At 41.6% G+C, this 25421-nt stretch overlaps 1 protein-coding gene across 1 annotated transcript in view; it reads right to left on the minus strand.

Annotated features, from left to right (window-relative positions):
* SELENOF (selenoprotein F) overlaps window positions 1–25421 on the minus strand; it is a 90863-nt gene that overhangs the window by 5727 nt on the left and 59715 nt on the right. Inside the window, exons 4-5 of the mRNA XM_030205347.1 lie at window positions 24084–24147; window positions 11101–11150 (exon numbers count right to left, since the gene is read on the minus strand). Coding sequence (XP_030061207.1) covers window positions 11101–11150; window positions 24084–24147 — 114 coding nt within the window. The remainder of the gene's footprint in view (window positions 1–11100; window positions 11151–24083; window positions 24148–25421) is intronic.

Below are 25421 nucleotides of genomic sequence, written 5' to 3' on the forward strand. Positions count from 1 at the left end.
GGCATGCTTCCCCTTGCAGTGTGCACCCCAGCCCTTCAGGCTGGCATCTGTCACCACTAGGCACCAAACGGGGAGCGTCAGCGGCATTCCTCGCCGCAGCATGCTGTCCGAGAGCCACCACTCCATGCTGAGACGGGCCGCAGGGAGCCAAGTAAGTCTGCATTGGTAATCCTGAGAAATAGGAGACCATCTCCGGAGTAGGGAATACTGTAGAGGTCTCAGGTGCGCTCTCGCACAGGGTACCACTTCCATCGTGGCTGTCATCGATCCCAGCAGCTGGACAATGTCCCAAGCTCGCGGGCGGGGCATCCTCAGGAGCAGACGGACCTGATTCTGAAGCTTGCACCGACTTGGCTCGGGTAGGAACACATAGCCCAAGACTGTGTCGAACCTGGCCCCCAAAAACTCTAGAGATTGTGAAGGGGACAGGTGACTTTTGGCCATATTGACGACCCAGCCTAGAGATTGCAGTACTGAGACCACTCTGGCTGTAGCTTGTAAGCTCTCTGTTGCAGAGTCTGCTCTGATGAGCCAGTCGTCTAGGTACGGGTGAACCCTGATACCTTCTCACCTGAGAAAAGCAGCTACTACCACCATTACCTTCGAAAAGGTTCGGGGAGCTGTGGCGAGGCCAAAAGGCAAGGCCCTGAACTGGAAATGTTTTCCCAACACCGCAAACCTCAGAAACTTCTGGTGCAGGGGCCAAATCGGTATGTGCAAGTAAGCTTCTTTCAGGTCTAGAGACGTGAGAAACTCTCCTGGCTGAACCGCCGCAATGACGGAGCGCAGGGATTCCATGTGGAAATGCCGCACTTTCAGGGACTTGTTCAGTTCTTTTAAGTCCAGAAAAGGGCGAAAGGACCCACCTTTTCACGGCACCACAAAGTAGATGGAGTATCGGCCGCAGCCTTGCTCGGCGGGAGGCACCGGGGTCACTGCCCCTAACTGAATCAGACCTTGTAAAGTCTCCTCCACCGCCGCCCGTTTGACGGCTGAACCGCATCGGGACTCCACAAACACGTCTCTTACTGGGGCGTTGAATTCCATTCTGTATCCATCTCTGATCAGGTCCAGAACCCACTGAAGCTTAGCTGAAATTGGGTGGCGGGGGGAAGAGGGGTTGGTGGTTGAGAGGCTAGGATGGGGGAGGGCAGACTTATACGGGGTCTGTGCCGGAGCCGGTGATGGGAGGCGGGACTGGTGGTTGGGAGGCGGGAAATACTGCTGCACAGACTTATATGGTCTGTGCCCTGAAAAAGACAGGTACAAATCAAGGTAAGGTATACACATGAGTTTATCGTGGGCAGACTAGATGGACCGTGCAGGTCTTTTTCTGCCGTCATCTACTATGTTACTATGTTACACTGATCTGAGGAAATCTTGGCCCACTCCTCGACAAAGAGGGAAAGCCGTCCTCCGATGACAGGCATCGAGGAGAGGGCCGGCGCACCATCATTGAGAGGGTCGCCCCTGAACTCCTGGCCTTGAGCCACCGGCTGCGGAACGCTTGTCCGAGCGAAAGGAGTTCCTCTGCTGATCACGGGCACATGAAGTGAACCCAGCAGAACGCCCCGGGCGGTACCTTCTAGCTTCATGGAAGCGAGGTCTGTACGAGGAGTGGACCGCCTGGCCGTTAGAGGAAGGCCTCTGCCTATCTTCGGGCAAGCGCTGGGGTTTTGGATCACCCAGGCCTTTCACAATTTTCTCTAACTCCTCACCAAATAGGAGAAGTCCTTGAAAAGGCAACTTCACCAACCTTTGCTTAGAGGCCATGTCCGCTGCCCAGTGTCGTAGCCACAGACGACGGCGAGCCACCACTGCTACTGCCATTTGTTTAGCCGAAGTTCTGACAAGGTCATAAAGGGCATCAGCCAGAAAGGACAAGGCCACCTCCATCCGCGGAGCCACATCCAAGAAGGGCTCCGCTCCATCTCCGGGCTGAGCCACTGCCTGTTGCAGCCAAGCTAGGCAGGCTCTCACAGCATAACAGCTGCATGCAGACGCCCGAACAGTGAGATCTGCAATTTCAAAGGACCGTTTCAACGCTGTTTCCAGCCTACGGTCTTGAACATCCTTCAGGGCAACACCTCCTTCAACAGGGAGGGTAGTTCTCTTTGTCACCGCAGTGACTAGGGCATCCACTGTAGGCATTTGAAAACGAGCCATATGTCCCTCACGCAGAGGGTATAACTGCCCCATAGCCCTGGAAACTCTCAAAGGTCCCTCAGGGTCAGCCCACTGAGCCGAAACAAGCTCTAGGATGGAGTCATGCAAAGGGAAGGCCGAGCAGCTTTCTTGGTTCTAGCCATCCTGGGATTACCCGAGGAGGCCATGCCACTGTCAGGATCTTCAATCAAGAGGGCCTGCAGGGTATCTGAAATAAGCGCTGGCAGCTCATCACGGTGGAAAACCCTCACCGCGGAGGGATCATCCAGATCCTGTGGTAAATCCGCACCTGACTCTGGTTCCTCAGACCAAGAACGTCTGTCAGAGTTCTCCGAATCCTCACACCCCGACCACGGGGGGGAAAAAGGTGCACCACAATCTGAAGGGGAATTAACCCTTCTGCGCTTATCTTTAGGCCAAGCATCCGGGAAAAAAAACCTCACTGGGCAGTCCCAGGCCAGAATCCATCGGGGGGGGGGGGGGGGGGGGCAATCAGAGGAGCCTCAGGCGACCCTTGAGGGAGGGCTCTTTTCATCATGTATGCTTTATGCAGCAAAAGCACAAAATCCGGGGAGAAAATCTCACCCTGGGCACCCAAATCCTGTCCGGTGCTAGCCACTCCTGAAATAACCTCATCTCGAGGTGCCCCACCCGGCTCAGGTCTCTCCGTGTCCACGGAGGCCGCGCCATGCGGTGTAAGCAAAATGGCGCCCGCTGCCAGCTCAGAGCTGGAAGAAACATCGCTCGCCATGCTCGGGCCGGCTCCTACGCCAATACAGCACGATTTACAGAGCCCTGCTGCTGATTTGCGCTTGCCACAAGTGGAACAGTGCTTTACATTGTCCGCAGCCATCGCCGAAAAACGGCGGTAAAATCCAAAATGGCGGTTCGCGCCAAAATCGCCCCGATCGCGGGCCCACCCCGGAGGAGTTGGAAAACACTCTTACCTCAAAGGATCTAGTGTACAACTACGATCCTGCTGAAAATCAGGTCAAAAACCTCTGTTCCAGCGTCTCTGCGTTTAAAAACGCGACGCGACTTTTTTTTTTTTTTTAAGCTGTGAGGAAAGCAGAGGTATTGAAGACTCCGGAGGCTCAGATGAGTGGGAAAGGCAGGGAAAGGGCGAACCTATATGCCTGCATCCACTGTTGGTGGGTAAGGACAGGGAAAGCAAGGCAATATGTCCACATCCACAGAGGTATGGGTAAGGCAGGGAAAGGGCTAACCTATGTGCCTTTAAAGTGAAGCTGCTATAGCCTCCAACACCCCGGTTAACAACTGGCAAGCCAGGAACCACCTCCCGGCAGATTTTTCTGGAGCTCGAACAAGCTGCAGCCACCCTGCTAAGGGAGAGAGAGAATACTGAAGAGGCAGTGGAGCTAGCTGGCCAAGAGGGCACTATGAAAGTTTGAGTGCTCTCTATCTCCCCTGCTGGTTGATGGACATAACCCATACGTAATGGCTTCATCTGCTTGATGACAAGGAAATTGGTGTTTCATTGGCCACCTTCCAATCTTCCGGTACCACGCTCGATTTTAAGGATAAATTACATATTACTAACAATAGTTCCGCAAGTTCATTTTTCAGTTCTATCAATACTCTGTGATGAATACCATCTGGTCCAGGAGATTTGCTACTCTTCAATTTGTCAAATTGCCCCATTACATCCTCTAGGTTTATAGAGATTTCATTCAGTTTCTCCGACTCATCAGCTTTGAATACCATTTCTGGCACTGGTATTTCTCCCAAATCTTCCTCAGTGAAGACAAAAAAAAAAATTCATTTAATCTATCTGCTATGGCTTTGTCTTCCCTGATCGCCCCTTTTAAACCTCGGTCATCTAGTGGGACAACCGATTCTGTATCATTCCTAGCCCACTACCATTAGATGACCAGCTGAAGCTGGAGAAAAAGGGAAGGGGAAGATGACTGACAGAAGCTGGTTAAGAACATAAGAATAGCCATACTGGGTCAAACCAATGGTCCATCTAGCTCAGTATCCTGTTTTCAACAGTGGCCAATCCAGGTCACAAGTACCTGGCAGACATCCAAATAGTAGCAACATTTCATGTTACCAATCCCAGGGCAAGAAGTGGCCTCTCCATGTCTGTCTATCTGTCTCAATAGCAGACTATGGACTTTTCCTCCAGGAACTTATCCAAACCTTTTTTTAAACCCAGATATGCTAACCGCTGTTACTACATACTCCAGCAAAGAGTTCCAGAGCGTTAATATTTGATGACTGAAAACATATTTCATCCTGTTTTAAAAGTGTTTCCATGTAACTTCATTTATTGTCCCCTAGTCTTCCACTTTTTGAAAGAGTAAAACATCGATTTACTTCTAAGCTGAAGGGCCCTAACCTCTTTAGCCTTCACTCATTCAAGAGGAGTTTCATCCCCTTTACCATTTTGGTTGCTCTTCCTTGAAGCTGTTTTAATTCTGCTATATCTTTTTTGAGATACAGCGACCAGAATTAAATGCAAAACTGAAGGTGAGATCGCACCATGGAGCAATACAGAGGCATTATAGTATTCTCAGTCTTATTTACCATCCCTTTCCTAATATCCTGTTTGCTTTTTTGCCTGCCGCCGCACACTAGGCAGAAGATTTCAGTGTATTGTCTACTACAATACCCAGATCTTTTTCTTAGGTACTGATCCCCAAGGTGGACCCTTGAATCAAGTAACTATGATTTGGATTATTATTCCCAATGCGTATCACTTTGTGTCCACATTAAATTTCATTTGCCATTTGGAGACCTAGTCTTCCAATTTCTTAAGGTCTTCCTGCAATTTTTCACAGTGCGCATGTGTTTTAACAACCTTGAATAGTTTTGTGTCATCTGCAAATTTAATCACCTTGCTCTTCATTCCGATTTCCAGATTATTTATAAATATGTTAAAAAACACCGGTCCCAATACAGATCCCTGCAGCACTCAACTATTCACCCTCCTCCATTGAAATGGCCATTTAACCCTACCCTCTGCTTTCTATCCAATAACGAATTCTTTACCCACAATAGAACATTGCCTCCTATCCCATGACTCTAATTTTCTCAGGAGCTAGATGTGGAACTGGCTTGTTTGAGATAATTATCTGGAAGGCTAGGTGAAGGAAAGGAGGAGGAGGAGGACTGGCAGTTGACTGGCTGGCTTGATGGGGGAGATGAGAAAGAAATGGAGACGGAGATGGAGGAGCTGAGACAATAAGACTCTTCAGATCTCAAAATGGCAAATTATTTATTTATGTACTTACTGAGACTTAACTACATGGCCAAGCAACAATACGCTGGGCATAATGAATAACAAAAGGTTTTGGACAATTTTAGAGCCAAGACAGATCTATGAAAATACTGAAACTGCCAAAGGAAGATAAAGAGCTGTTTAAAAGTTAAGACCCATCAATGATTTTTTTTTAAAGAGATAAGTGCATTATATTTTGTTTACGAGTTTTCTAAATTAAAAATCCCTAAACTTCTCATCTTTGTAAAATCTCTCTTTAAATACCTTCCCTTAAACTTTTATATGCAGTTATTCAGTATGCTATAGTCGTATGTGAAGGCTAATGGAGTTACATAAGTACATAAGTAATGCCATACTGGGAAAAGACCAAGGGTCCATCGAGCCCAGCATCCTGTCCACGACAGCGGCCAAACCAGGCCAAGGGCACCTGGCAAGCTTCCCAAACGTACAAACATTCTATACATGTTATTCCTGGAATTTTGGATTTTTCCAAGTCCGTTTAGTAGCGGTTTATGGACTTGTCCAACCCCTTTTTAAACTCTGCTAAGCTAACCGCCTTCACCACTTTCTCCGGCAACGAATTCCAGAGTTTAATTACACGTTGGGTGAAGAAAAATTTTCTCCGATTTGTTTTAAATTTACTACACTGTAGTTTCATCGCATGCCCCCTAGTCCTAGTATTTTTGGAAAGCATGAACAGACGCTTCACATCCACCTGTTCCACTCCACTCATTATTTTATATACCTCTATCATGTCTCCCCTCAGCCGTCTCTTCTCCAAGCTGTATAGCCCTAGCCTCCTTAGTCTTTCTTCATAGGGAAGTCGTCCCATCCCCGCTATCATTTTAGTCGCCCTTCGCTGCACCTTTTCCAATTCTACTATATTTTCTTTCTACTCTAACAGTGCCTAATTTTATATTCTAATGAACAAAACTGAATAACTGAATGACAAAACAATCACTTGATAAGTTATTGCTATAGCAGAATGAATAACAAAAGGTTTTGGACAATTTTAGAGCCCAGACAGATCTATAAAAATACTGAAACTGGCAAAGGAAGATAAAGAGATATTTAAAGGAAAGATCCATCAATGATTCTTTTTGAAGAGATATGTGCATTATATTTTGTTTATAAGTTTTCTAAATTATATTTTATCAAAACTATTTATATTTATGATCCCCTTATATGCGTACTAAAAAGTGCTTCTGGAGTTGTTGGTCCCCCCCACCCCTTATTCAGAAGCCCCTGTATTTTCTTTAGAGACTGTCTGGACGCCTGTGGCAGAAATGGGTATGGTCATTTTGGCACAAATATTGACTCTTAACCTTAATATTCAAGCAAATTCCTCTTTGTTGACGGTATTACAAACACAAATGAAGCAAACTGAAGAATTGAGTAATGAGAATTTTGCTCAAATTAAAATGCTTCAAGCAATCAATGCGTCTATCATAACTGAAAACAACATTAAGAGGAAAACTGAAAAATTAGGAAATTATACTTGATCCTGTAGTTTACAGGTAATAAACTGATGCCCTCAATATTGAGTATTTACTATTTGCCCACAAGTAAGAAAGAGCCATTGATGTCTCGGGAGGCACAGGCCCCTGAGGTCGCTGTTTTGAACATTTCTGAAATACTGGAGACATCTTGAACGTAAACAGTAACTTTGGCCACATTGGTATTATCTTTAGCATTGGTTTATGATTGTGACTGGTTACTACGCATACTCTTTAAAAAGCTAGATATTTCTTTTCTGGGTTTACGAATCAGGATTTTTCCTGATTTGTGTAGAGAGACTCAGAGAAGGAGAAAAGGTTTTCTTCTATTGAAATGTAGAGTTCTTCAAACTGGAGTGATCTTTTTCCTCAAATACCCTTGTAAATGTATAATTAAGTACCAGTCAGATAATTATGTATTCTTTGATCCTGTACAGTTAACTGCTTTCATCAGTAGTCTGCGTGTTATATCTAGTTCTCCAAATAGGGCTGCAATGTAAGCCATTTAGACCAATGAATAATTGGAGTTCTAAGTAGCCATTTGCTTTAATGTCCATCTAGTTACTATTATTATTATTACATTTGTACCCCGCGCTTTCCCACATAATGCAGGCTCAATGCAGCTTGCATAGTAATTTGAAATACAAAGTTAATAGAATTTTAATAAAACAATAGAAAACAATGTAAAGTCGGGCTTAGTAGTGTATGATAAGTTGAGCTAGATAATATATGACTAGGATAAAAAAGGGTAGACAGGATAGGAGGATGGGAGGTTGCTAATTTCTTTTCATAATTTCTGATTTTCTTCCCCACAATGTTGAGGACTTTATATTGTAAGGATTTTGCTTGTTAGTTTAATTATCAATTGTATTTGTTCTTTCTTTCTGTTCAAGATATTTGTCTTGAAATTAATTTGAAAACTTTAAATAAAAAAAAAAAACCCACCACCTCAGTTAATTTACATTTTGAAGCTAAGATATATGACTATCTTGCTTATTTTCGAAAGGGAAGGACGCCCGTCTTCCGACACAAATCGGGAGATGGGCGTCCTTCTCCCGAGGTCATCCAAATCGGCATAATCGAAAGCCGATTTTTTGAGTCCTCAACTGCTTTCCATCGTGGGGACGACCAAAGTTCACGGGGGCGTGTCGGCAGTGTACCGGTGGGACGGGGGCGTGGTTAAGAGATGGGCGTCCTTGGCTGATAATGGAAAAAAACGGCGTCCCTCACAAGCATTTGGTCGACTTTACTTGGTCCCTTTTTTTTTAGGACCAAGCCTCGAAAAGGTGCCCGAACCGACCAGATGACCATCGGAGGGAATCGGGGATGATCACCCCTGACTCCCCCAGTGGTCACTAACCCCCTCCCACCCAAAAAAAAAAAAACTTTAAAAACATATTTTTTCCAGCCTGTATGCCAGCCTCAAATGTCATACCCAGCTCCATCACAGCAGTATGCAGGTCCATGGAGCAGTTTTTAGTGGGTGCAGTGCACTTCAGGCAGGTGGACCCAGGCCCCCCCCCCCCCACCTGTTACACTTGTGGTTGTAAATGTGAGCCCTCCAAAAGTCATCCGAAACCCACTGTACCCACATGTAGGTGCCCCCCTTCATCCCTAAGGGCTATGGTAGTGGTGTACAGTTGTGGGGGGGTGGGTTTTAGAGGGGGTTTGGGGGGGGGGAGGGCTCAGCACCGAAGGTAAGAGAGCTGTGTACCTGGGAGCAATTTGTGAAGTCCACTGCAGTGCCCCCTAGGGTGCCTGGTTGGTGTCATGGCATGTGAGGAGGGCCAGTGCACTACGAATGCTGGCTCCTCCCACAACCAAAGGGCTTGGATTTGGTCGTTTTTGAGATGAGCATCCACGGTTTCCATTATGGCCGAAAACTGGGGACGACCATCTCTAAGGTTGAACATTTAGGTCGACCAGGTGAGATTTGGGCGTCTCCGACCGTATTATCGAAACGAAAGATGGACGTCCATCTTGTTTCGATAATACGGGTTTCCCCACCCCTTCACCGGAACGTCCTTAGAGATGGTCGTCCCAGTTCCATTATGCCCCTCCACGTTATCTCTCTTCATGAAGAACACTGGCTTCCTATCACTCATAGGATATTATTCAAGATTCTTACTACACATTAAGGTTTTCTACTCTGGCCTATCTTTTTTTCTGTCTAGTTTTTCTGATTCCTCGTGTTCCTCAATTAACACACAGTTCATTGCAACACCAACTATTAGTAATTGCTCCCACCATAAAATCTGTCTCAATTTTATAAGAATCTCTTGCTTCAGACTATTAGCACCCTCCCTTTGGCGCAACATTCCCCTAAACTTAGGACTTGAAACTTCATTTAAGATATTCAAACTTCCATATAGAACCCCCCCCCCCCCCCCCCCCCATTTTTTTAAAATCAGGACTTCCAAGAGTGTTAACAAGCTGCCCATTACTAGACTGGGTGATGACCTTGTCCAAGCATGCAGCATGCTGTGATGTGACTGAGGCACTCTCATTTTCCTTTTTGTGTTACAATTAGGTTTGCTACACATAAACATAATACAGTTCCTCTTGTTTATTTCCTATTTGTCCAGCTCTATCCCTACTTTTGTATCTTGTTAATTTTATATTATTTCTATATTGTTTTACAATTGTAAACTGCTTAGAATTTCTTAAGACATGTGATATACCAAATAAATGTGAAATAAAGTGTAATTCTTTATATTGTTACTATGTAAGCCACATTGAGCCTGCCATGTGTGGGACAGCGCGGGGTACAAATGTAATTAATAATAAATAAATTATTTTACTTGGAGTTCACAAACATTTTCTTAGCACTGTTATCTTGTGCTTTTAGCTTTGGAATAGGACCTACACTGTGATCCTCCGTCAGGAAAATATCCATCTCAGTCAAGTCAACAACCACATGTTCTCCCCTTCTAAGTTCTATACTGCGACTCAATTCACTTGTATTCAGATTTCCACAATCTAACACAGGTTCTTGCAGGATCTGTGATTTCTATTGCTAACCAGAAGTTCTGCTTTAATTTTTTTCTGCACACATTAATTTGGACAGCAAAATAGGTAAAAGTTAAAAGGTGGTATATGCTCATAGGTGATTTGTGAATGGGTAACTTCACCACCTGTAAATTTTTGAAACTTATACAAATAGTATCTGACTGAATGGCCCAGGTCTGGGAGGGCTGAGGGTGGGCTAAAATATTATCTGTTTAGCAATGATACTCCACTGTTAAATGGATGATTTGTATGTTTAGTTCAGGTCTGCTGAATAAATTAAACAGTTCTGGCAAGGTAACCACAATACCTACATATTCAGTATTGCTAACTCTATAGTAACACTGAATATACATAACTAAGTTAAGCATGAGTGCTTAATTTAGAACAGTCACTGTGCTGGCTCAGTATTGACCTTAAGAAACAAAAATAATGAGTTACAAAGCAGAAGATGGCTAATTAAACAAAAACAAAATTAACATTTCTTTGCTTGTGTGCGGCCAGTACTCTGGAACATGCTTCCTGATGAGTTGAAAGAAAATCAACGATATATTGCAATTTTGCTAACAATTTAAGCTTGGCTTTTTGTGGTGAATATGATGGGTGATGGGCTGATGCTGAGAAATGTTTTCTTATGGAATTGAATTATAAATAGGAAATTTTATACTGTAAACCATCTTGTAGCTTCTTAGGAGAGTCAGCATATAAAAATAAACAAACTAGAATATTCCAGGTTAACCCCCCCCCCCCCCATAAAATAGTTGATTCGAGATAATAGGCATCTCTGCCTAACCGGGTTGTTTGTTTTCTTCTAAATTATATTGTTTATATGATATAACCAATTAAAATCATCTAAAAGTCAAAGACATTCAACAAGCTACTTAGTATCTGTTGAGATTATGAATATTGCAACTGTTGTGAAATCATCTTTGCTGGCAAAATAGTGTTTTGTTACCTGGAAACTAAACAGTTTAGAACAAGTTTTCTGCTGGTTCTGTCTTTTAATACTACAATTAAGGATGTTGATAAAAACCTGAATGGCCATCATTAAAAGGTGAATGTCAGGTGTCCAGGTTGGAATGCTTCCTGCAGGTTCAAAGCACTGAAATAGGGTGCTGCACATCATTTGTCGAGAAAAAATAAACTCAGAATATTTTATGAAATATTAGGCAACAATAAATTACTCACCTGGATTTGTAGTCCCTTGAACATTTTAGGTTTGTCACTCTTGACGAAAGCTATAATTTACATGAAAGAAAAAGAACATGGTTATGACAAAATTATTTTTTTCTTCAGAGTTTTATATATTTGTACTTTTGAAGTTAAAATAACATGATGTTATCACAAATAACTGAACTGCTGAAGCAAATATGGTACGGAAGGTGCAAAATCCTATTTGCCAGTTAAACCTTTTATGTTACGAATCAGAAGTATAGCTCTCAAAGTTCATGCATGATAAGTTTCTGGAAAAAGGGCAGTTCCTTTCTCACTACTTTTTCAACCCTGGAGAAAGTGCCAATGTGGTGTTTAAGTATGTATGTGCAGAGGTACAACACCTTGCCTGGCATTGGACCAAGCCAGACAAAATTTAAAGAATCTGTTTTACTTAAATGACATCAATCTGTTAAGGATGAGATCATTTTTAATAAAGCCGAAGTTTAAAGTTGTTCCAAATCCTTTCATTCTATTCTATGCAGTTATATTCCGCTTCCAATGAAGAATCTAAGCAAGTTATAATAAGATAAAAACACAAAGATCAAAAATCAAACGTGTTCCTACTACATCATTTATCTAGATATTTTCCAAAAAGATACGTTTTTGCTGTTTTGGAAAGCATTAAAAAAACGTATCTTTTTGGAAAACATCTAGATAAATGATGTAGTAGGGACATGTTTGATTTCTGATCTTTGTGTGTTTATCTTACTGTAAAACACTTAGCACATAAGAACAGCCATACTGGGTCATACTCATGGTCCATATAGCCCAGTATCCTGCTTCCACCAGTGGCCGATCCAGGTCACAAGTACCTGGCAGAAACCCAAATAGTAGCAACATTCCATGCTACCAATCTCAAGGCAAGCAGTGGCTTCCCTCATGTCTATCTCAATAACAGACTATGGACTTTTCCAAACCTTTTTTAAACCCAGATACACTAACCACTGTTACTGCATCCTCTGGCAACGAGTTCCAGAGCTTAACTATTCTTTGAGTGAAAAAAATATTTCCTCCTATTTGTTTTAAAAGTATTTCCATGTAATTTCATTGAGTGTCCTCTGGTCTTTGTAGCTTTTGAAAGAGTGAAAAATTTATTCATTTTTACCTGTTCTACATCATGCAGGATTTAGTAGACCTCAATCATATCTCCGCTGAGCCGTCTCTTTTCCAAGCTGAAGAGCCCTAAACTCTTCAGCCTTTCCTCAGATGAGAGGTGTTCCATGCCCTTTATCATTTTGGTTGCTCTTCTTTGAACTGTTTCTAGTTCTGCTATCACTTTTTTGAGATACAGTGACCAGAACTGAATGCAATAACCAAGGTGACATCACACCATGGAGCATTACAGAGGCATTAAAATATTCTTGGTCTTATTTATCATCCTTTTACTAATAATTCCTAGCATCCTATTTGCTTTTTTGGCTGTTGCGCACAATAACTCAGTGTATTGTCTACAAGGACACCTAGACCTTTTCTTGGGTGCTGACCCCCAAGGTGGACCCTAGCATCAGGTCACTATGATTCGGATTATTCTTCCCAATGTGCATCACTTTGCATTTGTCCACACTAAATTTCATCTACCATTTGGATGCCCAGTCTTCCAGTTTCCTAAGGTCTTCTTGCAATTTTTCATAGTCCGCACGTGTTTTGACAACTCTGAATAGTTTTGTGTCATCTGCAATTTTAATCACCTCACTTGTCGTTCCGATTTCCAGATCGAGATCAATTATAAATAAGTTAAATAGCACAGGTCCCAGTACAGATCTCTGCGGCACTCCACTATTCACCCTCCTCTGGTGACCCTTGGCCTGCCTCTCTCATAAAATGCCTTATCACTCCCTATCTCCTACCACTCATTTTGTCTTTGCTCACAGATAGTACAGTTCCCCTTACTTAGAAGCATACCACTGTTCGCCCCCTTCTAACCCCCCCCCCCCACTTAAACATGGGCTCTCTTACTAGCTTTCACCCTATTTCCAATCTCCCTTTCTTCTCCAAGATATTAGAAAAGCTTGTCCATTCCCAGTTAGTCCAACACACTGAAAAAAGTAATATTCTACACCTCTAGAAGGCTGGGTTCCAACCAAACCACAGACCTGAAACCTTGTTATTTTCTCTCTTATGATCTGATCTGCACTTCCCTGGATCAATATTGTTCTCTTTGATTTGGTTTCCCTAGTTCTGTCTTCCGCCTTTGATCTCATCAATCACACACTGCTACTTCTACGTCTTTGTTCCTTTGGTATAGCAGGCACTCTTCTGGTTCTCTAGTTACCTCTGATCGTTCTCATCATCTCTCTTTCAATCACTCCACAACTCCTTCCCTTCCTCTTCTCAATGGCGTTCCCCAGGGATCGATTATGGCTCTAGCTCTCTTCAATGTCTTCCTTGCTCCATTTCTCACCATCATCCAAGATCATTCATGCATAACTTTCTGTTACATGGACAACATTCAAATTCTTTTTAGAACCACCGATCCTTTGTCCATCACTACTCTTAATTACTGTATCTCTACAGTTTCCTCTTGGCTTAAGTTGAACCTACTATTCCTCAACATCTCCAAATGTGAGGCTATTCTCTTCCCTTCCTCATTGCACATCTCTTTCCCTGCACCTAGCTTGGACGGTCAGACACTAATGCTTAAAGACTCGGTTTGGTGTTACCATATAAAAAAAAGGAAAAGGAACAAACGGAGGATCAGGGGACTGAAATACCATTTGATACTTTGGATTTGAATTTAACACAGACCTTGGAAGATGACAATTTAGGCTAAGTGACAATGACTTTAATAGTTTCCTTTGTATTACAACCAGATAGAGACTGGATTCTTAAACAATTTTTCCTTCATAGAGACCAGTTCTTTTTGAATTATAAAATAAGAATGTTTCTGGATGTTTCTAAAGCAACCCAAAAGCGGCGTCAAGAATTTCTTAAATTACGCCCAAAGATACAATTTGGTGCTCTTTTCTGGTTAAACTTTCCATATAAATGTGTAGTAAAATTAAATTCTGTAAAATACGTGTTTTTTGATCCTAAATAATTTAATTCCTTTTTGGATTCTAAATTAGCCTGGTTACCTTCATCACAGTCAAGAACAATTATTACATCTACTCCATGAGATAGTTAGGAATTCCCGGAACCTCCCCTCAGTCCTCAGTTTCCTAACGGAAAGAATTATTCTTTGTAATTCCTCAGATATTGTGTTATGCCTCCCAAATAGTGGACTAAAGATGAATATTATGAGAAGTTTGGTGAAAAGTTTCATTTTATATTGTAATTTTATTAGTTTTATTATTTTTTTCCTCTTCTTGAAACGTTGATTGTCAATATAAGATGGAAATATGTATAGAATTATATATCCTTTGTTAATCATCTTTGCTATATCAAGATGTATTCTTGAAATTAATGTAAAATTGTAAAATAAAATAATTAAAAAAAAAAAGACTTGGTTTGGATTCTCGGTGTGACATTTGCCTCCTTTCTTATATTTAAACCCCATATAGACTCAGTTATTCATTGTTCTTTCTTTGCTCTCCACCATGTCTGCTCTATCCGCTCTCTCCTTCCTGCTTCCTTTCTTCTTGCTTTTTGTCATTTCACAACTGAACTAATGCAATTCCCTTCTTGCTGGTCTTCCTTTTTGTTCTATCAAATGATTACAGTTACATCAGTTCACTGCAGTTAAACGCTTCCACAATGCCCATCGGTTTAACCATGTCTCCCCCCCCTTCTACATGCAGAACACTGACTTCTGAGCTCTGCCTATATCAAATTTAAGACACTCCTTCTGGTTTACAAATCTAGACTTCCTGATGCCCCTCATATCATATTCTCCCCTCCACTGCCTTAGATCTGCTGACAACCTCCTCATTCTCTCCCCACTCTCAGTTCTTTATTTCAATAGAACCCGGGACTACTACGGGAAGTCTCGGCCACCATTTTGAAAACACGGTTGCATCGGCAGGTGGGAGAATAGCGGCAACACAGTGGGCAGGAAAGAACATGTTCCCCCCCCCCCCCCCCCCCCCCCCCCCCCGCAGAGACTACTACACCACCAGGGCCCTTCCAGTAGGACTGGGGCATCGGCTGCGGTGGTAGGTGGGGGGCAGCAGCAAGGCAGTGGGGGGGGGGGGGGGGGGTTATGTTGGGCGGGGGGCCCAGACCACAGTCAGTTCCCAGACCACTCTGTCTGCCCCTGCATGGAAAATTCATTGATACTGGATGTGAAATTCCCTTTCCTTCAATGCTGTGTTGTTTTTTCAGTGGTACTTTAACACTACTTTTTCTGAACTTTTGTTTCTTTGTGAAATGTGTATGTCTAGTTTTGTAGATTATAAACCTGATTACCACCAAAATGTATTTAATAATTTTTAGCTTGCTAATCTGACGTTCTTGTTGAATGACAAACTAACAAAATAAATATCATAACTAACCATACTAAAAATAAAATGCATCAAAAATAAAACTTAAAAAAAATGAAATGTTACAAAATATAATGTACATATACCTTTCTTACTATTTTCTCAAAAATGACCTCCAAAATTATTTAACAAAAATCTAGGTACATAATCTTTTTATATGCACTGACCCATCTGTCAGTTCTGTACGAAAATAACATACAAAGAAAGAAATCTCTCAACTTATCAAGAAAATTATATTGAATTTGCAACTTAGACAGGACATGCTTACATTTCAGCTCCCTGTACCAATCCCAACCTACCTGTAGCTGATGCATCCTGCTGTTCACAGAGAACAAGTAGTAACTTCTCACAGAAAGGTGATGCCATCTGACACCACCTGAATGGGAAAAAGTCTTTCTAGCTGAAACAATTCTGGAAGCTTTTGAAACACCCGTCTATGGGGACATGCATACAACTTCCTGCTTGCATTGTTGCTCAGAACCTCAAAAGCAAAACCGCAGAACAGCAAAAAAAGCTGACCTAATGTAAACTACATAGATAAAAAGACAGCAGCTGAATATGGGACAATGGAGAGTTAAATGATTTGCCCAGAGTCACAAGGAGCAATTCTATAACGGTCACCTAAATTTGGGCACTAAAATGGAAGGTACTGAGCATGAATTCTAAAACAGCATTTGGGTGCCCAGATTCTGTTGTAGAATAGAGCATAACTTGACACGTGCATGCCAACATTTAGGAACTATTATTTATGCCATGTTAAAGGCAGGTGTACAAGTGTAGCCCCCCCCCCCCCCTTGAAGTTACACGCTATGGGTTAGATTCTATATATCATGCCTAAACAAATTGGCGCTGAAAAAACCCCCAATTTCTGCGCGGTTTATAAAATACATGGAGTGCCTGTCCACGTGACTAAATGTAGCTACGGGCAGTTACGCCAAGTAAAAAACTTGGTGTAAAAGCTGATGCCTAAATTAGGCGCGGACCAAGTGTATTCTATAACAATGCACACAGCTTTTAGAAATGCCCACAAACTGCCCAAGGCCACACCTCCTTTTCAACTATGCAACTTAGAATTTACGCTTATCACTTTACAGAATACACTTGACAGTTTTGCACGTAAATTGTAATTAATGCCAATTAGTGTCAATAATTGCTTGTTATTTGGCAATTATCGGTGCTGATTGGCATGCTAAGCTTGTAGAATAGCACTTAGTGATCAACTGGCACTTACACAAATGAATGTTACATTTACATGTGCAATCATTAGTATTCTATAATCCTAGCCTGAAAATGCTAGCGCTAAGATTATAGAATTAGGGTGATAGTGGCTGCCACTATATGGATAAATGCTTTTGAATACTGGGCTGTTGGTTATCTCCAAGGATAAATGACTTCAAGTTCTCATAGATGGGTCTTCCGTGGCTGCAGACTGCCTTAAACAGCAAAGGGGAAAATATATATGAAAGGTGCAGACACCGAAACATGTTTTGGTAGCAATGAGTCTTTTCGGTTTTTACCCTTTTTTTAATTTTATTTTTTTAAAGGCATCCTAGAAATAAAGAAAACAGGTTTGAGGTGGGAGTGGGTATAGAGTTCGATTCTACTCCTCAACGATCTTTTAGAGGACAGAATAAGCGAATTTACTATTGCGTCGGGAGTTCCTTTTCAAACAGTAATGAGACATAGATGTATGGACTGATGACCATGTCGCAGCACTGCAAATCTCCTCCATAGAGGCCAACCTCAAGTGGACTACCAACGCAGCTATGACTTGGATATTATAAGGGTAATTTAATGAGGAGCTCCCTAGTTGAGGTGGAAGGAGGGAGTGTAAATAAAAGTGCCACTCACACAGTAATATACAAAGTGTCAGGAAAAAATGGGACCCCAATCTTTTTCCAAATAACCTCAAAACAAATGCACCATTATTAAAACATTATTACTATTATTGACAGGTGTTGGTGCACGATGCTGTAAAACTGGGATGATCCCTGTTTAAAAACGACGTCATTCAAGACGTGACCATTAAGATTCGTTTTAGCAAAATGGCATTTAGTAAAGAAGATAAAGTTAAATTTTTGCAACAAAATAAGGCAGAGTTTGCTAAGGGAGATTCCTAATAAAGGCTGGACTAATGTATTTTCAAACATTATACTAAATGTTTGAACAATTGCAAAGTATTTTGAAACTATGTAAATGGCTCCATTTTTCCCCCAGACACCGTGCAGTATGTATGTGTAAATGATCTCTTATAGAATACCATCCAAACTCCACCCACGCATACTCCCACAGGCAAAGTACGCATCATCAAATCATAGCACGTATGTTTCTGCTGGGCAGTATTCTATAAAAGGGGACCACTGTTGCCTACCCTTGTTCTAAGGGCTTTAGTCCGCTCTAAGAAGGTGACTAAAGAGCATTTGCAATCCAAAATATGTAAGTCATGCTCACCATTGTGGGTGTGTGGCCTAGGGAAAAATGCTGGAAGGATGATCGATTTGTATCTTATTTCAACCTTAACCAATCTAGAAAAGAACTCGGGACACTTTGCAGACCCATTTTATTATTCAAAAGCACTGTAGAGGGTAGATAAATCACTAAGGCATGGAGTTTAATAACTTTGCATACCAAAATCAAGTGCTTCAGGTTACAAGAGTCTAGTGGCTCTACTGCAAAACTGAGATACTTCCAGCGGCTAGGATGTGTCTCTATTTGGGTGTGTGATTCTTTAAGTTTAAGATTCCCTAATGTGTCTGTTCCACATGAACCTTATTCTACCACATCACCTTGTATTTGTTCATACCGGACTTGGCGAACACCTTTCCGGTACTATGCAAGCCACATTGAGCCTGCAAATAGGTGGGAAAATGTGGGATACAAATGTAACAAATAAAAAAAAGATAATGATAATAAGTACAGAGAACATGACCGGTCTCCCCTTTGCACATAAATGGAATGGAGTTCTCCAGTTTTCTTTGTGATCAGGAAATACTTGGGAGTAAAATCCCTCCATTTTTCCCCCTGGTAGAATGATTTCAACCACATTGGTCACTAAGAGAGAAGAAAACTCCTTGGTAACTATTTCTCAATGCTGAGAGTTTTACCATGATACTCTTACCGGGCAATTTGGTGTTCATGTTTACATGGTGCCTTGGGTTCCCAGTCCACTTCTCTAATCACTAGCCTACTTCACTTGAAGCACGTGCTTGTACAGTTTCTATGTTCACGCACAACATGCTATTGCCACCCATCCTGTACTAGACCATGCACTTTCCCCATGCTACTTCTAGAAAGGTGAAATGTGGGGGCTTGGAGGGAAGGCTATAAAAAGATCCTAGAGGTGGGAGATGTCAATTTGGGAGGGCAAGAAAAAGAGTGGATGTGACTCTGGAGGAGAAAGGGGGCTGAAAAAAAAAATAAAATAAATGGGTGTCTGTGGTAGAGGCTCACAAACATATCTGCCTAATACCCAATAATCTGGCCTTGGATAATTATCAGATTTACTTTGATGTTATAGCAACCATTTATCCTATGACTGCCTTGTAGCAGGTTCAAAATAGCGCTATAGAAATGATAAGTAGTAGTAGTAGTAGTAGCAGCAGATTCTTTTCCACAAAATAATGTGCTGCAAACCTCAAGCATCATGATCTTTGGAGTTGGCAGATATTTGAAGATAAACTTGTTCGATATTATGATTTCTTAAAACAGCATGCTCTTATGGTAAACCCTCAGGAACTACTGACATTTGGAATGCCCAAAGGAAAGAACTGTGAAAATTCTGGCAGTCAGAATGGTATTAATTTATTTTTTATTTTTGATACATTTGTACCCCGCACTTTCCCACTCACGGCAGGCTCAATGCGGCAGGCAATGGAGGGTTAAGTGACTTGCCCAGAGTCACAAGGGAATCGAATTCAGTTCCTCAGTTCCCCAGGACCAAAGTCCACCACCCTAACCACTAGGCCACTCCTCCACTCTAAGGAATACTACCTCCTATATAAGTATTTCCCAGATTGTTGCAAAGGTTGGCCAGAGACAGCAATCATAAAAGGGCATAAAGCATGAATATTTTATTGTTTCTGGTCCTTTTTTCACTTTTGTACATCCAACTCTATGTAAATGAGAAACCACAAGGAAGCAAAGTAATCTGTATTGATTTGAAATAGTCTCATGGAAGCAGAAAGCAGGTTGATTAATTTGTCTCAGGAACATTGGCTCTGATCCCATTGATCACCTGTTAAAAGTGTCTGTTCTACACGGCAAGAAAGACAATAAGCATTCCTTGTTAGTTTCAAAAACAAGCTCCTGTGCTCTTCTTACTAAAGACAGTAAAATATTAAATGCTTAAAATGATTAAATGGTAAATAAATTCTAATTGTTTAGGCATTTAGGGCATGATGATCAGAAGCAAGTGCAGGCACTAAAGGCCACTAGCGCTGGACTAGCCATTGCCCCAGGATCAGAGCTGCCGAGCACATGAAACAAAGCACTTGCCGGCTCTGATCACTAGTTGCATGCAAACGAGGGTCTCTCACAGTCCTCCCTTATGATCAGTGGGCAGCATGCCACACAAGGGCGATGCTCCCGCTGCAAACCCTACGCCAGCTCGGAGCTGGTGTTAGGGTTTGCCAGTAAGGAAGGAATTGGGGAGACAAATAGAAGAGGTTTGACAGGTCTGGGATTTTTTCTCAGACCTGTCAAACCTAAGTCTGCCACCGCCAAACACAAGGCCTGGAGGTCCAGTGGACCTCCAGCCCCCCCACCCCCAAACACTAAAAAAGCACTGGCGGTCCAGTGGGACCGCTAGCCCTCCACACCTGTACCCTCCCACCTACCTCATAGTTGGAGAAGGGATGGACTAGAACGTCCTCTCCTCCTTTGCGGGTGCCTCCTGAAAATGGTGCGCACTGCTCTGCCCAGTGGACTTCAGTATGCACCAGGCAGGATGCTGCCATTTTGATGAGGTGCTTGCAGAGGAGGAAGTGCTAACTCCTCCCTCCCTCAAATACGAGGTAAGCTGCGGGGGGGGGGGGGGGGGGGGGGGGTTGCCGGTGCATGTGTGAAGGGATAGCAGCCCCACTGGACCACCAGGGTCTTTTTAGTGTTTGGGGGGGGTGGGGGAGGCTTAGGTTTGACAGGTGTGGAGAAAATCCTGGACCTTTCAAATCTCTTCTGGTTTCCGGTTGACAGGTCCAGACTTTTTTTTTTTTAAGACAGCTTGGACCTGTCAAACAACTTCTGCAGGAGGATTGTGCCTCTATAATCAGAGCTAATAGTGCAACAAAATGTGCATGCTATTAGCTCTGATCATAGGACGTTAATGCCTCGCACTGTTCCGGCGCTAATCTTAGAGCACTGCTTGGAACAGCACGGGGCTTCTGATCATCTTCACTTTAATGTATACTGGTGCAAGCTAGGGACCCATTGTAGTCAGCCCTTGGCTAAATTCCAGTGTCCCCTTCCTGACTTGCTGCACGGCTCCCCATCCTGAGACAGGCTGAGCTGCTATTAGCCAGTCCTGAAAGCATACATACATGTTGGAGGAGGGGTTACTTACAACCAGACCAAAGGAGAACTTCCAGCACATACTGTTTGGTTAACTGCATTAATTTCAGTAGTTTAAAAGGTTAATTATTTAAAACTATATTTACATGTTATCTTTGGAAATGTTGTGTAATATAATTCTGTTCTTCATAAAAAACAGACTTCGGTAATTAAATATCTGCTACAGGATGAAGATTTAAATTTTATTGTGAAATTCTGAAGCTACCCTTGACCAAGTCATCCACATTACCCAATGACTATCTGGTTTCAGGGAAACACTCTTACCCCAAAATAACCATAAAGAAAATTATCCCTGGATGTAGCAAGGGTAGAATGTTTTATATATCCCAAATCTTCTTGTGGTTTAAAAATATAAATAACATTTTTTGCTATTTTCCTGGTGCACCTTTCATAGTTGGAATTATATTTTATATCGCTTTCCCCACTTTCAGCCACCACAGTAGTAGTGACAGTCATATTTTATTTGTCCTGAGCCAGGGATCACAAACCTGACTACTGTGGACATAAAATCTGGCCACTAGATGTCACTACTGAACAATTGCTGAAACTCTCTTTCCCCCCTCCCCCATGTACTGGCGGGTCTGCGAGTTAAACCCTGAACTTTCACGTAAAAATGCACAACATTACTTCTAAATCATTGGGCCTGCCCTGATGTGAAGACATTTTGAGTATAAACATTGATCAAAAGTATTTAGGATAATTTGTTGACTTTTAGGTAAGACCATCAACTATAGTTCCTGGATGCTTTTAGAAATACTGAACAGTATACAGAGTGTATGGTTTTCTTGTAAATGGAAGCTCAAGCAGAAGACTTGGAAATGTCAGCCACAGAGACAGCACTTAGGTCAGCAAATCATAATTAGATACTTCTACAATTTGGTCTTTTTTGAGCCTGCACCAATTAAGGAACCTTGAAAGTTTCTTTGTTGTTTGATTCTGCCTGTTTAAGGTCATAGAATAATTATATTTTCATTCTAGAATTACTTTTTTTATTTTTATGTTCTTGAACTACATGTAACCATATGAGGTAACATTACATGATGGTACTTGTATTTTGCAATCATCTGCACAGTTCTATGTGGATTACAGGCTAAAACAACCAAGCCATACCTTGAAAGAACACCAAATGTCACAATAGTTAAAGTGTTATCTAAATACTGCCCCTTAACTTATCTTTAATTATACAGCGTTCACACGATTCATCAATCACCATACACTATCACTGTATATATAAATTTAATGACTATTATATTAGACCTCAGAGGTGTTGTTAAAGTGAATTTCCACTTTGATGTTATTCACATCAGAAATCAATCTCATATGCCTCTCGTCATTGGTCAAATATCAATTTTTCTATGTTTTCCATTTTTTTCACTTAAAACATATAATGATAAAAAGATTTACTTATCTTTTTGATAACTTCAGTTCTTATCGCTCCAAAAGCTCTCATCAGCGTTAGTTGGTGGTTCTGCTTGTTAAGATGTTTATAGCTCCAACATCTTCCAACGGCTCATATCTCAACCTGCAAATGATCTTGCGCTCTCAAAGCTCACGTTCAATTTAACGTCTATGTTTGTTTCTATTTATGTGTTCTTTCTTATTCCTCCAGGCTTATTGAGGCGCGCATTCTGATTGTTGAGATATCTCTTACTCCAACGGCTCACACCAACTTTTTTTTACTGAAAATAATTCTTTCACTTTTAAGATTCACATCACATCTTGTGAATCTTAAGAGTGAAAGAATTATTTTCAGTAAAAAAAAGTTGGTGTGAGCCGTTGGAGTAAGAGATATCTCAACAATCAGAATGCGCGCCTCAATAAGCCTGGAGGAATAAGAAAGAACACATAAATAGAAACAAACATAGACGTTAAATTGAACGTGAGCTTTGAGAGCGCAAGATCATTTGCAGGTTGAGATATGAGCCGTTGGAAGATGTTGGAGCTATAAACATCTTAACAAGCAGAACCACCAACTAACGCTGATGAGAGCTTTTGGAGCGATAAGAACTGAAGTTATCAAAAAGATAAGTAAATCTTTTTATCATTATATGTTTTAAGTGAAAAAAATGGAAAACATAGAAAAATTGATATTTGACCAATGACGAGAGGCATATGAGATTGATTTCTGATGTGAATAACATCAAAGTGGAAATTCACTTTAACAACACCTCTGAGGTCTAATATAATAGTCATTAAATTTATATATACAGTGATAGTGTATGGTGATTGACAATAGTTAAAGTTACATATCAACAGCTAGAAAAATTAAATAAACTAAGATTGGGCTAAAACAAACTTTTGAAAAAGATAAGCTTTCAATGCGTTCCTGAATTGGAAATAATTAGTCAATATTTTAATTCCACACTAAATGGAGCTTGGTATGAAAAAGAAGATATTAATTGTTTTAGTGATTTGATCTTCCTAACAGTTGGAAAATGTAATAACATTTGATCGCAAAACAAGTAAGTCCTTCTACCAGTTGATAAATGAGTTAGGCCAAGAAAATTAGTCAAACTACATTTGGATGCACCTGAGATAGTCAGACCAGTTGTCCATGTGGCCAGTGGGAATAGCCCATTAAATTTTTAGCTTAGTTCACTTGTCCATAGGTTCATTCCTTGATGAACTAGGTCCAAAATGCCTCAAACTGGCAAAATGAGGGTTAACTCATTTGTCCCTAAAACCATCCATATATGAAACTCAAAAGCCTCATAGTGGTGCTCTGGGCTAAACATGACCACCACTGGGCTGTTATCTAAGGCTCCTAAACCATTCCTAGACCTTGATTTTCCACAGAACTGTACCGAACACACCAAATTACCTGCAGTAATTTGTACTTTGTGCATATATTAATCCTTAGGAAATTAACAGCAAACGAGCAAAGAAAAAAAAAGGGAACTATTTTTTTTTTTAATCTACTGGTGGATGTATTTTAATTAGGAAGGAAAAACCAAATGTTAACTTTTTACTCACCTTGGACTTGTGGGAACCTCCCCAATTTTCATCCACATACCTCAAGGATAGCACCTGCATATTTCTGAAACATACAAAGTACAATCTGTTATTTCTATTGCAAAATATATGAATACTACAGAATCATATTATGGCACATAAGTAAGGCCTCTATTAATTGGATCAACCTCTATTAATTGATCAACTATACCTCCTTCCATGGGTTCTTACCCCACTGTGTGAATATCTCCCTTTTGAATCTTGGTATATTCTAGTACATGGGAGGGATGTGGGATTATAAATAACAAATGCTAGTCATAGCACGTGTTCCCAGAAATCTGACTTCTATTCATTTTACACCTAATATTAATTCTGAAATGTTTGGCTGTCAGAGATAATGTTCTAGTTCTCAAATGCTGATACAAAAAAATAGTAGACAAGACTGTGAACCTTCAGGTACAAATATACATGGCTCCTCAATATAAAACCAGCATTACAAGTTTTAGTTGCAAAATGCACCATCCAAACAGAATGGGTTTTATATTTCATGCAGTTCTTAATTTTCTCTACAAACACACACAATAATTAGCAGAGCTCAACAAATCCAAGGTGCCAGGATGTCACAGTGCCTAGAAATTGCACCCCAGTACCCAGGATTTCATGCCTCCGAATGTTTTTCTTTTGCAGAGCTTCCTCAAAAGTGCATCTCTCACTTCTGCACTATGACAGAACTCTATAAGCTTCAGCTATGTAGCCAAACTTCTTATATTGCGCAGTTAAGGTTTAGAGAGAGCCAAAACGCGGTATGGTTTCTAAGGCATTTATGCAAATTGCAAGACATGGGGAATAGGTAGCAGACTCCCGAGCGCTAACTGCCTGGGAGTGACAAGTAAGAGAGAAAGAGAGAGAAACTGGTTGGAGGCTGGGGATGAATATAAGAGAGAGACTGGATGAAAGCTGTGTGTGTGTGTGTGTGTGTGTGTGGGGGGGGGGGGGGGGGGTATGAAAGAGAGAGCCTGGGAAAAGGCTGGGGGGGGGGGGGGGTGGATAAGAAGAGAAACTGGAGGGGACCTAGGTCATGGTGATATGTACTGCTGTAGCACAGCTGTCAGCCTGCTTTGGGAAGGGAAATTGTTGGCTTCTGCCAGTGATTTGCAGGGGCACCTTAAGGGACTGATTTCTATCGTTTCCTTGCTCACAGACACAAGGTAAGAAAAAAGCTTCAGCAAACCAGTTTTTCAAAGACAGACTGTTGGAATGGGATACCTCCCCACCCCTCCCCCCCCCAAAAAAAAAACAACAACAAAAACTCAAAATCTTCACTAGAGACAATGTTGGAGAGCTGGGAAAGGAGAAGCG

The sequence above is a fragment of the Microcaecilia unicolor genome, chromosome 6 (assembly GCF_901765095.1).
Source record: "Microcaecilia unicolor chromosome 6, aMicUni1.1, whole genome shotgun sequence".
Taxonomy (NCBI): domain Eukaryota; kingdom Metazoa; phylum Chordata; class Amphibia; order Gymnophiona; family Siphonopidae; genus Microcaecilia; species Microcaecilia unicolor.